Source organism: Limanda limanda, chromosome 18 (genome assembly GCF_963576545.1).
Source record: "Limanda limanda chromosome 18, fLimLim1.1, whole genome shotgun sequence".
Lineage (NCBI taxonomy): Eukaryota > Metazoa > Chordata > Actinopteri > Pleuronectiformes > Pleuronectidae > Limanda > Limanda limanda.
The window spans coordinates 8,973,906-8,989,271 of NC_083653.1; the positions used below are offsets into that span (position 1 = coordinate 8,973,906).

At 43.8% G+C, this 15,366-nt stretch overlaps 1 protein-coding gene across 3 annotated transcripts in view; it reads left to right on the top strand.

Annotated features, from left to right (window-relative positions):
- Window positions 1–15,366, top strand: part of utrn (utrophin) — a 170,204-nt gene that overhangs the window by 33,282 nt on the left and 121,556 nt on the right. For all 3 annotated transcript variants that reach the window (XM_061091915.1, XM_061091917.1, XM_061091916.1), the window contains exons 14-36: window positions 249–350; window positions 505–612; window positions 785–964; window positions 1,345–1,523; window positions 1,607–1,730; window positions 1,818–1,905; window positions 2,423–2,667; window positions 3,768–3,936; window positions 6,208–6,335; window positions 7,934–8,071; window positions 8,162–8,275; window positions 8,457–8,612; window positions 8,767–8,937; window positions 9,026–9,214; window positions 9,864–9,998; window positions 11,154–11,303; window positions 12,084–12,245; window positions 12,648–12,779; window positions 13,030–13,203; window positions 13,296–13,451; window positions 13,575–13,745; window positions 14,330–14,509; window positions 15,197–15,325. In XM_061091915.1, the coding sequence (XP_060947898.1) occupies window positions 249–350; window positions 505–612; window positions 785–964; window positions 1,345–1,523; window positions 1,607–1,730; window positions 1,818–1,905; window positions 2,423–2,667; window positions 3,768–3,936; window positions 6,208–6,335; window positions 7,934–8,071; window positions 8,162–8,275; window positions 8,457–8,612; window positions 8,767–8,937; window positions 9,026–9,214; window positions 9,864–9,998; window positions 11,154–11,303; window positions 12,084–12,245; window positions 12,648–12,779; window positions 13,030–13,203; window positions 13,296–13,451; window positions 13,575–13,745; window positions 14,330–14,509; window positions 15,197–15,325 (3,480 nt within the window). The remainder of the gene's footprint in view (window positions 1–248; window positions 351–504; window positions 613–784; window positions 965–1,344; window positions 1,524–1,606; window positions 1,731–1,817; window positions 1,906–2,422; window positions 2,668–3,767; window positions 3,937–6,207; window positions 6,336–7,933; window positions 8,072–8,161; window positions 8,276–8,456; window positions 8,613–8,766; window positions 8,938–9,025; window positions 9,215–9,863; window positions 9,999–11,153; window positions 11,304–12,083; window positions 12,246–12,647; window positions 12,780–13,029; window positions 13,204–13,295; window positions 13,452–13,574; window positions 13,746–14,329; window positions 14,510–15,196; window positions 15,326–15,366) is intronic.

Here is a 15,366-nt window from a genome sequence, read left to right on the forward strand (position 1 = left end):
CAGTCATTGCCCACATGCTTCCATATTCCGTACTTTCCTTTTCGTTGGCATGGTTGTTAAGCAATACATCTATTAGTCTATATACATTTATATATTATTTCTACAAAGTGAACGACTGGTTCTGGGCACCATATGGATGGATTTTGTGCTTGTAGATATTTTCTTTCTGTCTATCAACTCTGGTGTAAAACCTTTACCACACCGTTGCTTCTTCTTCTTCTTAGTTTCTGTGTTTATCCCACATTCAGACATTGGGTGAGCGCTGGGCAGCCGTGTGTCGCTGGACGGAGGAGAGGTGGCACAAGCTGCAGGACGTCTTCATGGTGTGGCAGCAGCTTCTGTCGGACCAGGTAGGACGGCCCCACAAACGCATACAGGCATGACACATGTCTCTCTGCCTGACATGCACAAAACGCTCCATGAACCCTTTTATCTGTGTTGGAAATATGTACCTGACAGCTCTAATTTGTGACATTAAAAGCTGCTCTCCCACCTCCTCTGCAGAGTTTGTTTCGAGAGTGGTTGGCAGAAAAAGAGGAGGCTCTGAGTGAAGTACAGACCAGCAACTTTAAGGACCCGGGTGAAATGAATACCAATTTGCGTCGATTAGCAGTAAGTAGAGTCCAAGTCTTGGTATAATTGCTATGCTGCAATGTAAGAATCTACTCTGAAATACAATGTTGGTCAATCGTAAACTGACCAACAGATAATTCAACACCAGCTGCAACAGTCAAACAATAACTGTGCCTTTTGCACGTTAATCTCTTTTAATTCAATCCTCTAGATTTTAAAGGAAGACATGGAGAATAAGAGGAAAACTCTGGACCAGCTGTCTGATGAAGGACAGGACGTGATATCGCTGCTGCGGAGTCCTGAGGCAGGAGCCAAGATCGAGGTGGACACAGAGGATCTGGCTCATAGATGGGACAACCTGGTGCAGAGGCTGGAGGATTGTTCCTTCCAGGTGTGTGTGTGTGTGTGTGTGTCTGTCTGTGTGTGTGTGTGTTGTCCAGGGGGTTTATCTTCCTGCTGACTGTATTTAAAACAGTCACCATGACTGGGACACCTGCGCTGATGGAAATGCAAAGACACCAGCTTTACAAGCCACACTTACGATTAAATAATACGATTAAGAAGAAACTAGTTTGCCAGACAACTTGAGTTGGAAATGTTTCTTGTTTTAAAAATTATAACAATTTGACTAAAGCCACTCCAGCATTGGGTGATATCAGACAAGTTTATCTGTGGTTCTCTAAGAAAAAGCTTGTCTCCACGTTTGTGTATGATTCTGTAACAGTGGTTGAATTCGCCCTTTTCTTAATGACTCTCTAACTCACTGCTAAGGTGATGGAAGCTGTGGCGGACTCTGGGATGACTCAGATGGAAGAGGTAGAAGACGTCGTGGACACGGCTGCTGCGGCTGCGGCTGCGGCTGCGTCCGCGTCCAGCCCTGACCAGGAGTTGGCTCCACCCGCTCCCCCGAAGAAACGCCTGGTGGAGACGGATGCCGAAGTCAGGCGAAAGTAGGAACCGAGACACAAACCAAATATTCCACCCTTACCTGAAAAGTGCAAAAATAAAAGACAAAATTAAATTTGTTCTGCAGGTTTGAAAACGAGCTTTCTGAGCTGCTCAGTTGGATCAAAACGTATAAGACGTCTCTTCAGGCTCTGGCGTCCGCGCACCCTGAGACGACACCTCACACACCAGACCTACAGGAGAAGCTGAAGGTGAAGATGCAGCGTGAAAACAGACAAATGTTACTTTTGTTTAGAGCATATGAATTGAAAATCTTTTATTTTTCCAAATCACTCCAGGGCTTGGAGTCGGACCTCACGGGAAAGGAAGCCACAGTTGGTCAAGTGGTCCAGGAGGGACGGGTCCTGATGGACCAGTTGGAGAGAGGTACGGAGGAGAAGAGTATTATGCTTCTGCAGAAATCTTCTACTCCCTGTTCAACTGTGTTTGTCTTATATGATTTTACTACGTTCCCACAGCTGCTCTCTTTATTTACATGTGTGAAGTTTTATCGCCATTCAGTTTTCGCTGCTAGTAATCCCAACATGTGTAAGTGTTTGTATGTGTGGAGCAGTAAAAAGTTTGTCAGCCTGCAGGGTTTACCGACTTTATATAAGAGCTAAATGAAATGAAATGGAGTTCTCTTTTAGTTTACACTGTTCTGGAGGCAGTGAAGTGAGGGAGCAGCACCGCACGTTAAACTTTCAATTATACTCAAATTCTTTTATTCTCCTCATTTATATTGTTTTCTCATCCGTGGTGACCATTTCTCCCCCTTTTTTTATCTACTCTGTTTGGCGAGATAAACCTCACAACACAGGCTCTGACACATTCAGAATAAATAATCTTAAACTAAATTATTAGTGTATTTACACATCTGTCTGCCTCTGTGTGTCTCTTGCAGAGGGGGTGTGTGTGGACTCGCTGAGAGCAGATGTGGGCCTGATCCAAACCGAGTGGGACGTCTGTGCAAGGGAGCTGGGGGCAGCTGGGGACCGAGTTCTCACTCAGACCCGGGTCAGCTCGGTGTCTGCAGAGCTCACAAACCTGGACGGGGTCCTGGAGGAGCAGGACCGGTGGCTGGACTCAACCTCGGCTGTAGAAAAGTGCAACGAGGCCGAGCTGAGAAACCTGAGTGGAGAATGTCAGGTGAGGGTCAGATAACTTTGAAATGTGATTATTGATAAATAATACAAATTACATGCCGTTTTTACGTATTCCCGTGGAAAAATATTGCAAACTAATCTTAATATATCCTGATTTAAATTATTATAGCTAGGTGCTCTTGTGTTGAAGTAAAAATGATGGTGATATTGCTATGAATGGAGGCCTATGAGCTATTTTACACAGACTGAGGCAACTTGACCCTGACACAATTCTTTTTATCCTCTGCCTCAAAGAATAGTAACCCTACACTGTACAGCAAACCCACCTTTTCATTAGTTGATAATATTTGTTATCATTGTGAAATTACCATATTTTCAAAGTTTTAGGAGAAAATACAATAATTTAACCCTTGATCCAAGTACAAATTTCTTTCTGAGCTGACTTTAGTAACAATTTATTTGGTAATCTGATTACATCATCCTGATTACATGTAAACTGTTACTACCCGACCTTGGGTTTGGAGTCATTGTCTCAGTCCACATTCACCCTGATCTCCTGTGTATGACTGTAATCCTTCAATTTCACCCCTGACCCCTTCGTCAATCCTCTTAGATTCAGCTCATGCAATCGCACTTATTCAGTAAGTATTTAATATTTCACTGCAGAGTCGAAGTCAAGACCAGCATATGAGGGTAAACTCAGTAAAAAGACTTGACTCAAATACTTGGGTGTGTTTTGCAGGTTTCTCGTATTTTTTAACAGGAAAAAATTATAAACGCTGAAATTCTGATGGATCGAGCTCAATAAGATTCTAAGAAATACACTTTCCATCTTTCTTATCATCATTCTGAATCATTACAATAAAGACGTCAAAAAATGTCATGAATATTACCACTAATCATAGAGCCTCAACTGTAGCCTCAGCTGCTTAGAGCTCATATATAACCACTATTCACATTTAGCTGTCTCATTTTTATGCCAAGGGAAGAACCCCATCATCAGGCATTTCTGTAAAATGTCCTCCTCTGTCCGAATGTGCAAGAAAACAGAAAACAATCTCTGCTGAATGATCAATTATGACGATGACGCCTTGTTTCAAGCAAATCGATGAACTGTCCCTGTTCTCTTGTCGTCCTCCTCAGTCCCGACTCGTCCAGGTCACCGCACTGAGGCCTCGACTGGAGCAGCTCTCTGCAGAGGCAGGATCGCTGGGCGCCCTGCCCTCGCTGAAAGACAGCATGGTGGTGGTCTCTGCACATCACGCCTCCACGCTGCAGCGGCTACAGAGCAGAGAGGAAGAAGTCAGCAAAGGTACTTCTGCGGAACTACATCAAAATGACGTGTTAAATCGGAGCAAGGGAACCTGTTGTTGTTAACACTCCCATATGCCTTTCATGGACCTGGCAGCCTCGGGACATTCTCTGATTCCAGACAGCTGCAGGACAGGAGATTTAACCCCCCCCTTTAAGACAAAGATCCATTTCTCTCGGCTCAAAGCTTTCAGGTTTAATGGGGGGGACTGAGAGAGTGATGGTCGAGATCAGCAGAGTTCAGAGCTGTGTAAATTTTGACATTAGCGTTGTGCGAAACCTTGGCGAGCCGCGAGTAATGGACGATGCCCTTATATGGCCTCCAAAAGTCCACAGATGTGCGAGCGCCCGCCAGCGTTTGTGTGTGAGATCATGTCTCTGCTGCCAGCTCCATCTCCACCTGAGGTTGTGACACGGCCCCCGAGCAGCCTTAAAAACCAGTCACTGTTTTACCTCCTCGGAATTTACACGCACAGCTCTGCGCCAAAAAGCGAGTCTGTAAACGGAGGCTCGAGTTGACTGAGCTTCTCCGCTCATGACCGTATGTGTGTGTGTGTGTGTCTTGCTTTGCCTCTTGAGCTTTTATGACTGTGAAGATTTGGATGAAAGCCAACGCAAACCATTTTGTTTCTGCTTGAGGGGAGTTTGCCTCTTGCCGGGGCCTCCTTCTATCTCTATCTCTCTCCCCCCTCACCCCCCCCCAACGCTGCTCTCCCAGTTACGCTCCATCTATGCTCTTTGTCTGTGTAAACACAGCCGGATTATGTAAGCATTAACTCACCTGCTAATTAAAACACTGGCGGAGAAGGAGAGGAGCAGGGGGACGGCTGAAGAGAGGAGCAGGGACGGATGTAAATGTGACAGTTTAATTTAGGTTGAAATTTGTTTTTTGAAGGTGTTCTGTTTTTCAGTTTATCACATTTGCATTATGGGTAAAGAGAAGTTGAGTCCAGCCGTGTCTTGAATAATGTATGCCGTATGAATGACAGGTTTGACTGGTTAAGAGAGCGCAGCTAAATTAACTTTAAGGCAACGCGCTGCCTGGGATCTTCCTACAGCACAGAAAACACACACATGCACACATGTACACAGAGAGAAACAGAGAGAGAGAGAGAGAGAGGAATCCCAAATCAGCTCACCGCCCCCTTGTGGTAGAAAACAGAATGCTCGAGACTTGACGTAAAAGTCTTGACACTTGAATTTGATAAGAAGTAATAATAGTGCTTTCAAAGTGCTTCACGGACACAAAACAGAAAACACATGCAGTGCAATTAAGAATGCAAGAGACAATGAATATAATAAAGCAATAAAACAAACACATATCAGGTCAAAAGCCATTTTATGGCAACGCATTTTCAAAAGAGGATACTGAGGCAGCTTGTTGGTGAAGGGAGGTTGTAACAGCTGAGAAGCCCGAACAGTGAACGCCCTGACGCCCTGGGTCTCAAGTCTCGCCCTGGGTACCCAGAGCAACAGCTGGTTAGCAGAAGGAAGTTTGCGGGCAGGGGGGGGTAACAGGAAGGTCTGCTCAGTAAAGTTAGTGATTTAAAAACAAACTAAGAGGTGAGAAATGGGTGTATTGTGATCATATTTTCCAACATCTTGTAAGAATGCCCCAGCAAACTGTCTGCGTTCTCTAGACACTGTATATCATGGTGCCTTAAGGTTTGTCACTGGTTGTAAAGCCCTCAGTCACCGCTGCATCTTATATGCTCGAGTTGAGTGGCCATCTCTGGCAGCACGCCGCCTTATACATTGGCATATTTTTATTTATAAAGCTATCTTGGGTCTGCTCCCCCACTACTTATGTAATTATGTCTTTAAATCCCAGAGCAATTACTGCTTACGTTCAAATGAGTTTTATTTATTAATTATGCCCAAAGTTCACTCTGAATTTGGTAGGCACTGTTTTAAGTTCGCTTAAAGGAGTTAAAGTTAAAGGAGCTCATAAACCTTGAAACTTTGAAGACTCGTGTGAGAGAAATTGGAGCGGCTTCATACCGCACTTGTTCTTGTTTTGGTGTGAATCCGGAGCTTTAGTCCTGTTGCCTTATCTTTTTCTTTTAAATGTATTTTATCTGTGTTATGTGATTTCTGTGTGTCTTGTGACTGTTTGACATTTTTTTGTATGCTGCTGTCTTGGCCAGGCTTCCCTTGGAAAAGAGGTCATTGTATCTCAACGGGACCGACCTGGTTAAATAAAGGCAAATAAAAAAAAAAAATAAGAAACTTAATATTTAAGTTAATATTCTCTCTCCTCGTCTTATTCCAGCCTTGGCCCCCGCGGAGGCCGAGGAGATGGCACCGTGTCCCGTGGAGGCTCTGGAGGCCGGACTGGCCACTTTGAGAGAAGGAATAACAGACGTCCCCACCACTGAGGCGGCAGTGGAGCGGGCACAGGTGAGACGTCTCATAGTCCTGATGTGTGATGACTTTTCATGGTTCTCTCTCAAAGCCACAACTGATGTTTTAACCCTGCACCAAACATAATTTAAATATGTAAGGTATCCTGATAACTCCCATACAGACAGCTTGCCTCAGGAGGTAGAAAGGGTCAACCTCTAACCTGCATTTTAAGATTCTTGGACTGAAAATAACCTGATATAAATACAGTTTATATTTACCATAACCAGGGACTAAAACACAACTCTGAGGTGAATGTTGTCTTTACAAAATATGATCTGCCGGTCTCAGTAAGAGATTTGAAGATTGTAGAATTATCCTATTTAATTTATCGTTATAAACATTTTATTATTAACATATTTTTATTAAGTTTTCTAAATATAATTTGGCAAATAAATGAGATTCACATAAACATTTTTGTATTTAATGTTTTAATTATTTGTTTACACATTGTTTAAATCCGATCTGTTGTTATGCAGTTTATTGTTACTGCCTGTATTACTTCATCAAAGATATTTAGTCTGATTAAAGACATTCCTGGTTATACAAGAAAAAAAGCAATTAACAAAATCAAGTTAAGAATTGCAAGAAACAAACAATTTAAAAAGTAAGGCTTTGATGAACTGATGAATTGATGGATTGCGAACGCAGCTGATAGCACGTGACCTCTGGCCTCTAAGCCGACAGGATTTCATTCTCAACAGTGACTTTGTGTGTGTCTGTGCTCGTGTGTATATCTCTGTGTCATTATTTTTATTCAGGCACACAATAGGCCCTTTATCAGTCACTCACTTCCCTCTGTGTTGTATCAACCCTCTCTGTAGAAGGAAAAGTGTGTGTGTGTGTGTGTGTGTGCGTGTGTTTTGGTATGTAGTTTGGAAATATATGTGTGTGTGTGCGCTCCTCTCCTCTTCTATCTCCGGTGGAATGCGAGCTCAGTGCAGGCTCCAGTTATCATGGCAGATAACAGGGCATGGTGCCGGTGAGGGATGGGGGGGGGGGGGGTTGGTCTTGGCACATTCTTGGCAGCGAGCCGATGCCTGTAGCACGGAGTTCCTAACAGCCCCGTGTGGAGCTGCTCAACCAGTCATTCAGCCTGACAACCACAACATTCAATCCCGTGACAGCAGACCTGCGTCCTTTTAGCATCGAGCCTAATTATAGAGGGTGATAACCATGGCGGGATTGTTTTACATTAAACAAATGAAAATTGTTTTTAACGTGGCAACATGATTTAAAGGGAGCACCTTGATTACCTGGGTTATAAAGCAAGTACTTCACGCTACTTAAACACTGTGAAGGAAGGAAACGTTTCAATGTGTTGGAGTCGGTGACATCTAGTGGTGAGGGTGCAGATTGCAACCAACTGAAAAGCCAGTTTTACAAAAATACAAACATTTAATTGCTGAGAGTCACTAATGTTTGATAACTATTCAATCCAAGAAATGAGGGATGTCCTCTACCTCTTCTAAACATAGTTTTACTTCATGTTTCCATCTCATTTTTAACAGACTTCTTTAGCAGCAGTATAGGAGTGTCCACACACCTCAGAATTTAGACATGTTATATTAAACCTGACCTCTTCTTCACCTCAGGCCCTGTGTTTAGAGATCGAGCAAACGCAAAACGCCTCTGATTCGACCGAACTACAAATGTGGAGTCAACTTTCCTCCAAGGCTCGTGAGGAGCTGGGGACTCTGCAGTGCATCCTGGGTAGCATGAAGGACAACCAGGTAGAGAAGCTGCCATTTGTTTGAAAGATAACTGTCCCTACTGTTAGAGATATGAATGGTAATAATACAGTTCTTCATTGCCGGTGTCAGGTGCGTGTGGTGCAAGTTGAACGTTGGTTGGATGCGGTTCAGGAGCTGTTGTCTCATGATGCCGCCGGGTTGGTCCAGACAGAGAGACCACGTGAAGAGCTTAACCAGTGCAAGGTGAGAGGACATAAAGAAAAGTAAAGCATCGGTAAAGCATTTAAAAACATGACTGAACTACTCAAAAGTAAATTTTACTGTTTTTAAAACGATAAATATCATGGATTCTTTGCTCAGTTGATTATCAACGAGTAAGGTTTTAATATGTGGATCGTTGATTTCTTTTCTCTCTGGTAAACAGGAGTATGTGAATGAGATGGAGTCAGTGGAAGGTTCGTTGAAGCAGATGGGAGAGAATGTGAGTGCCGTGCAGGCCACTGCAGTCCCGGGACTGGCCACGTGGGGGCAGGAGAAGTTGGACGAGTCCCGGGGCAAGTGGGACACGCTCAGCAAAAAGGTGATGAACAGTTTCATGAGTTAAACCCAAAAAAGTCTCTTAGATCTCAAGCTTGATTTCATTTATTACTACTTTTATGTCATTCAAACCAACAATCTAAAAGTGCCAGCAAGAGAATTCGTACTTAGATTTTCGGACTCGTGCTTCTCTGCAGCTGCTGAGCCACCAGGAGCGTGCGGCAGAGCGTCAGGAGAAGCAGGTGAATCTGAAGAAGGACTTGGCGGAGATGCAGGAGTGGATGACACAGGTAGACGAGGAGTTTCTCATGCGGGACTTCGAGTACAAGAGTCCCGAGGAGCTGGAGGCATCGCTGGAGGAGATGAAGGTGCGTGCTCCACTGTTTGATGCTTCATGTGAACATGCAACTCTTGTTCCTCCGCTGACGTCCCCTCACCTGTCCTTACCTCCCGCAGAGGGCTAAAGAGGATGTGCTGCAGAAGGAGGTGAAGGTAAAGATCCTGAAAGACAGCATCAACATGTTGGTGTCCAAAACAGCGCCCCCTGGTGGAGGCAGTCAGGAGCTGACGACAGAGCTGGAGGGGGTACTGGCCAACTACCACAAGCTGTGTGACCGCCTCAAGAGCAAGTGCCACACGCTGGAGGTAACGAGTTTGTTTTCGGACAAGGTTAAAAGACGATTTCTATTTTTCCTTTTGTTTGTGGATGAAAATACTGGTTGTGTGAGAAATGAACTGTATCAGCCACCTTTTAAAAAGGCTATTGTTCCTCGTCATTCACATGAAAATAATTTTTTTTTTTTAAGGAATGACCCAGATTGTCTGTTACCTTGCAGCTCTCAGCATCAGAGTGACATGTGGGTTGATGCGTTGTGTACTTTTTGTTAATTTCCATGCTTGGAACAAGAAAAGCTGGAAGGAAACACTGGTGATTTTTGTTTTCTTTGCTAATCTGAGAGTGTAAAATCACAGTCTGGGGCTTTGGCTTTGACGCTCATCCCTCCAGACTCCGCCGGGTACAGATCAGACACGTCACCGAGTTGTGCTTATGCTTGTGTATATTCTTTGCCTGAAGCCCATTAGTCACCATCGTCGTCTTTGTCCCTTGAGTTCTGCTGTTTAATTTGAGTTTAAGACTTTACGATATTGTTGTGTTTTTCATTCGGTTTCTTTTTTTAAATTGAAAGGGACTGAATATTTAATAGAGCTGTCGCTTTTTAGTAACATCATCTTTGTTTCTCTGCTTTTGCACAACTATAATGAAATGCATTTCTGTGTGTGTGTGTGTGTGTAGGAGGTGTGGTCCTGTTGGATGGAGCTGCTTCAGTACCTGGACATGGAGCAGAATTGGCTCAACACTGTGGAGGAGAAGGTTCAAGCCACTGACAACCTGCCGGAGAGTACTGAGGCCGTCAGTGAAGCTCTGGAGGTGCAGAGACACACGTGCACACACACACACACACACGCACACACATACTCACACACGCACTGCATTTTCCTGTACCTGCTACCTTGTAGGTAAAAAAACAGCCGGAATAGTAAGAAGCTGGGATGAAATGCCACCTCCTCATTAAACATACAGTCATGGAAAGACACCATTAGTTTGGGAATCGTTTCTCAAACCAAATGCTCCATTTAAAAAGTTGTTGATATCTTCACCACCTCCTTCTCTTTGACTTCTAAATTTCTTCTGCTCTGCTGCTATATCTGTAGATCGCCTGCAGCCCCACTGTCAAATCCGCTTTAATCACAGTGCTGCTTCTGTAACGTTGCATAATGTTGAGGACAATTGAAGAATACGTTTCCCCTTGTCCGCTTTGTCCTTAAGTTTTGGGCTGTTTTCCTTCCCCCACCCACCCAGTCTCTCTATCTGTCCACTTTCCCTCACCCTTTACCCTTCCCACTCTCCCAGTTTCCTAATCGGGCTCACCCCTCTGGGGGAGGGGAGGGGTGCTGTCGCCCTCTCCCTGTCCCTGTCCATCACTCCGGGGAAGGAAAAGCACATTTAATGACCCCACGTCAACAATGACTGTTGAAACAAAACATGTGTCGTCACCTGACAAGCCTCTATCTCTCTCTCTCTCTCTTTCTCTTTCTCTCTCTCTCTCTCTCTCTCTCTCTCTCTCTCTCTCTCTCTCTCTCGCTCTCGCTCTCGCTCTCTCTCTCTCTCTCTCTCTCTCTCTCTCTCTCTCTCTCTCTCTCTCTCTCTCTCTCTCTCTCTCTCTCTCTCTCTCACTCTCTCTCTCTCACTTGTCTCTCATTTGTCGTTCACCATCTTTTTTGGGGTTTGCCTTCATCTGACACACCCAGCATCTGCATCTGTGCTCCATATGTTTGCTCAGCTTTTTTGGTTCTTTCCCAATCTTTCATCCAAACTGAGCTTTTTACTCATTTACTGGATTCCTTCCTTTTCTCTGGTGTTTTCCTCCAATGTTTTCCTCTAATTTTTTGAAACTGTGAATCTGCTCAGCTTTCTCGATGTTTGTTGTGGTTTTAGCAAACGGCTCCTCTCTTTCCCTTTTCCTCTAAATCTTTGCTTACAAACTTACCCTCTGTTCCCTCCATCTCTCCCTTTCGCCGCCAGTCGTTGGAGAGCGTGCTTCGCCACCCCGGGGACAACCGCACGCAAATCCGAGAGCTGGGTCAGACGCTGATTGACGGCGGCATATTGGACGAGCTCATTAGCGAAAAACTAGAGACCTTCAATTCTCGCTACGAGCAACTCAACAACCAGGTGAGGACCTTGGGTTTGTGTGTCAGTAAATGTTTACTTTCACTGTTACAATTTACAAATATACATGTGCGTCATGTTTCTCAAAGTCATTCATGAGCTGTATTTGACCAGCATCTTCAGTTTCTGTGTTTTTGTTTATTTAATTTTACCAAACACTGCCCCTTTATATCTTTATCTTTCAATTTATAGTTGTAAGACACATAATTTATACATTTCTGTAAATTTCACACTTAAGTGTTTACTTCACATTTTATTGGTCCAAGCATCTATAAGCATCTATAAGCTGTATGTATGGTAACAACAACTCAGTATTTCCATTCTTAAATAATATTTTTTATGCGTTTGTTGCAGTATCTGGTTCTTGACTTGTTTATGTGTTGTTACAATATGAATGTTCTGCCTTTCTATCATTGTTTTTTCTTATCACTTTGTCCATCATCCTTTTTTTATCACTTTGTCCATCATCCTTTCAACAAACCCACAAACACTGCAGCTGGTAACACTGACACATGTGTATAGCTTGGTTTATATGCGAGGATGTGAAAGGTTTAAGGAATATGCCATAATGCTTTGAAACCTCCAGTTTAGAACAAATAGAAATAAGCTGTATTAGAGATGAGGTGTTTGAGTATATTTCTTAGTGATGGCTTACGTCAGCTCCACTCTCTGCACATCGTCCTGTTCTTGTTGTCTTTCTTGTAAAACACCAGAACAACCAAATATATCGAAACACTTCCCGAAGTTCAAACAACGTGACTTTCTCCCCGTGTCCTCGTCCAGGCGGTGAACCGGCAGATCGGCCTGGAGCAGCAGCTGCAGACGCTGAAGGAGAACGAACAGGCGCTGCAATCCCTGCAGGAGTCTCTGAGCCAGCTGGACCACACACTCACCTCCTACCTCACCGATCGCATAGACGCCTTCCAGCTCCCGCAGGAGGCGCAGGTACAGGGCACACGCAACCTCGCAAACACGTTCGCACCCAGAGAAGTCACCAGACGGGATATGAGGCATCCGAGTCTTGTGGATCTTAATTCATAGAGTGTTAACATCTCTTTTTTGAAATGATTGCCCTTTAGGTAGTAGCCCAATAAACAGTTGTCAGCAGCGAACAGCAGTGTGAAAATATCTTTCTTTTTATTGAAATATATTCTTATTTATTATTTGGTTGTTAAATAGATCTTGGGTGAGAAATCATTAGTTGGTTTGTCTTCTGAAATCTAAAGATACAATAGTTGTAAATACAGTATTTATATTCACGCACACTCTCTTGTAAGCACCTAATTAATATAGAAATACACAGGAAGTTGTTGATGCTACTTGTCTTGATTTCCACTTTTCCTCCAGTCCATCGGGGCAGAGGTCGCAGCCCACGAGGTGACAGTAGAGGAGATGAGAAAGAGGAACGTGGCCAACTTGCCCCCCCCCAACGCTGATGGCAAGGCTGCCCGCAGCGGGACCATGCTGGATCATCTTCAGGTAACACTGACTCCTACTGGAGAACACTAGGAACTACAGAAACTGATGTCACCACTTCATCATCATAACTTTAATAATGACCTACTCCCATTCATTTGAAATGTGCCAGAGCAATTATACCATCTTGAACTCACACATTGAAATTGTTTGTCATGTATAAATTGTTTACATGGATCACAGGCAGCTGTTTTTCATCCAGGTTGTGAACAAGTTGTATGAATGTAATAACACTTCCTTTCTCTCTCTGCAGAGGAAGCTGAGGGAGATCTCCACCAAGTATCAGCTGTTCCAGAAGCCTGCTAACTTTGAGCAGCGCATGTTGGACTGTAAGAGGGTCCTGGACGGGGCCAAGGATGAGCTGCACATCCTGGATGTCACGGACGTGGAGCCAGAAAAGATCCAGTCCCACCTCAATGGTTGCATGGTGAGAACAAGACCTCTCTCATTCTGTATTTTACACTGACTGGTTTAATAAAGCCCTGAAAAACACTCACTTCCCTTCTTTCTGCTGTGTAGAAACTATACAAACTGCTGAGTGAAGTGAAGCTCGAGGTGGAGACAGTGATAAAAACCGGTCGCCAGATTGTGCAGAAGCAGCAGACTGAGAACCCCAAGGCAATGGACGAACAGCTTACTGCTCTCAAACTGCTCTACAATGACCTCGGGGCTCAGGTGATTCATTCTTTTTGAAAGTTAAAATCAAATACATTCTTATTTTGTCTATAGAAATGCGGCTTGTGTTGGATTGAATTCACATTCAATCTCTGAGGCCAGTGTTCATTCCTTGTCTTTCAGGTGACGGAGGGAAAGCAGGACCTGGAGAAGGCCATGTCTCTGACGCAGAAGTTCCAGAAGGAGAGCGCCGCCCTGCAGGAGTGGCTGAGCACAAATGAGGCTCAGCTCCAGCAGAAGAACGGCTGTGGAGACATGCCAGCAGACATCGATGCTGAGATTGCATGGGCTAATGTGAGCAGCTGCACTCACCTTGTATTATACAGGATCACGTCAGCAGGAGGAAAGAGGTGTGACTGTCTGAGGCCAGTAGGTGGTGCAGTGGGACTGTTGGATGTTGGGAGAACACCACTCTTTCTCATTTGACAGAATTATAAAGTATTTTAAAGCCATATTCAACCTTACAATAGAAAACAGTTTGAAGAATATTTATGATGTTTCATAAATATCTTCCTCTCTCCTCTCTCCTCTCTCCTCTCTCCTCTCTCCTCTCTCCTCTCTCCTCTCCGAGACCTTTTGACCCAAAAGATACAGCAACAATATTAAAACTGTAAACCTTTGTAAGGAGTCACAGGCTGCATGGAAGTGTGTAGGTTTCCTCAAATGCCCTTTTTGTGTATATGATGCGTATTCATTTTATACACAGTTGAATATTTGAGTATTTCTGTTCGTTCTAGGTTGTGTATCACGAGAACAAATATTCAACTTTATTTGACATGTAATTTTGTGTGTGTCTGTCATCTCAGCTGGCAGTGAATTATTAAAACCTGGATGCCCATCATATGAACTCGTGTTGTATGTGCGTGTTGCTCCACCAGGGCCTCCTGAAGGAGTCGGAGCGGCGTAAGGCAGAGCTGTCCAGCCTGATGGAGACCGGTGCTGGGCTGCAGACTCTGGTGGAGGGCAGCGAGGCGCAGCTGGAGGACAAGCTCTTTGGCCTGAATGAATCCTGGGGCCGAGTACGCACCTGGACGGAGGACTGGCTCAGCACTGTGCTGGTGAGAGCAAATATTTTGAACAGAGAGGCTTAATAAATAAAAAGCTGCTGTGCTCCTGTTTTTGTATCATTTTTTTGTTTATCTGAGTAGGATGTTTTTAAAGGGCTGTGTGTGTATACAACACTGGCCATCATTTCCAAGTGGACGAAGGCAGCTCTTGAGTGAATAAAAGTGTTTTGAATCAGCTTAACTTTTTAACTGTTTATTTAAATCAGTTATTTCTGCTTTTGCCATCGTAAATGTACAATTCAGGAACACGTGGTATGTTCAGAAATTTAAAAAAATGTGTTTAAATTGAATATAAGAATATTTTTGGGATTTGCAAAGTTACAAGGTTATTCTACACAGTATTTACACGACAAGGGTAAATACATGTTGTCATTATTCTTTGTAAGTCAAATGATTTCAGTAGAATCAAGAATATATCAAATCAAGAACAAAACAGTAGCATTCAATCGGCTCTCCAACAAAAATATAAAACAACATTCATAAATTCTCCTTTTTGTAATTATGTGCTGCAGGAAATCATGAAATGTTTATGGAAAACTCACATAATCTATAGAAGGTCTTCGTTTGAGATTGAGTCTAAAATTAGGGAAACACAGATCAACCTTCTAACAATAACAGAAGTTTTTTTCCATCCCCGAATGAAAACGCTGAACCTTTGTTTTTCTTCCGTCATCGCAGAGTCATCAGAACGAGGTGGAGATCTTTGACGAGAACGTGGCTCACATCAGCACGTGGCTCTATCAGACCCAGATCCACCTGGACGAGGCCGAGCGGCTGGCACCGACCGAGAGGGAGATAGTGCTGCAGGTAACGCAGTAAAAGCGCTTGTCGTAATTTCTAAGTTGACT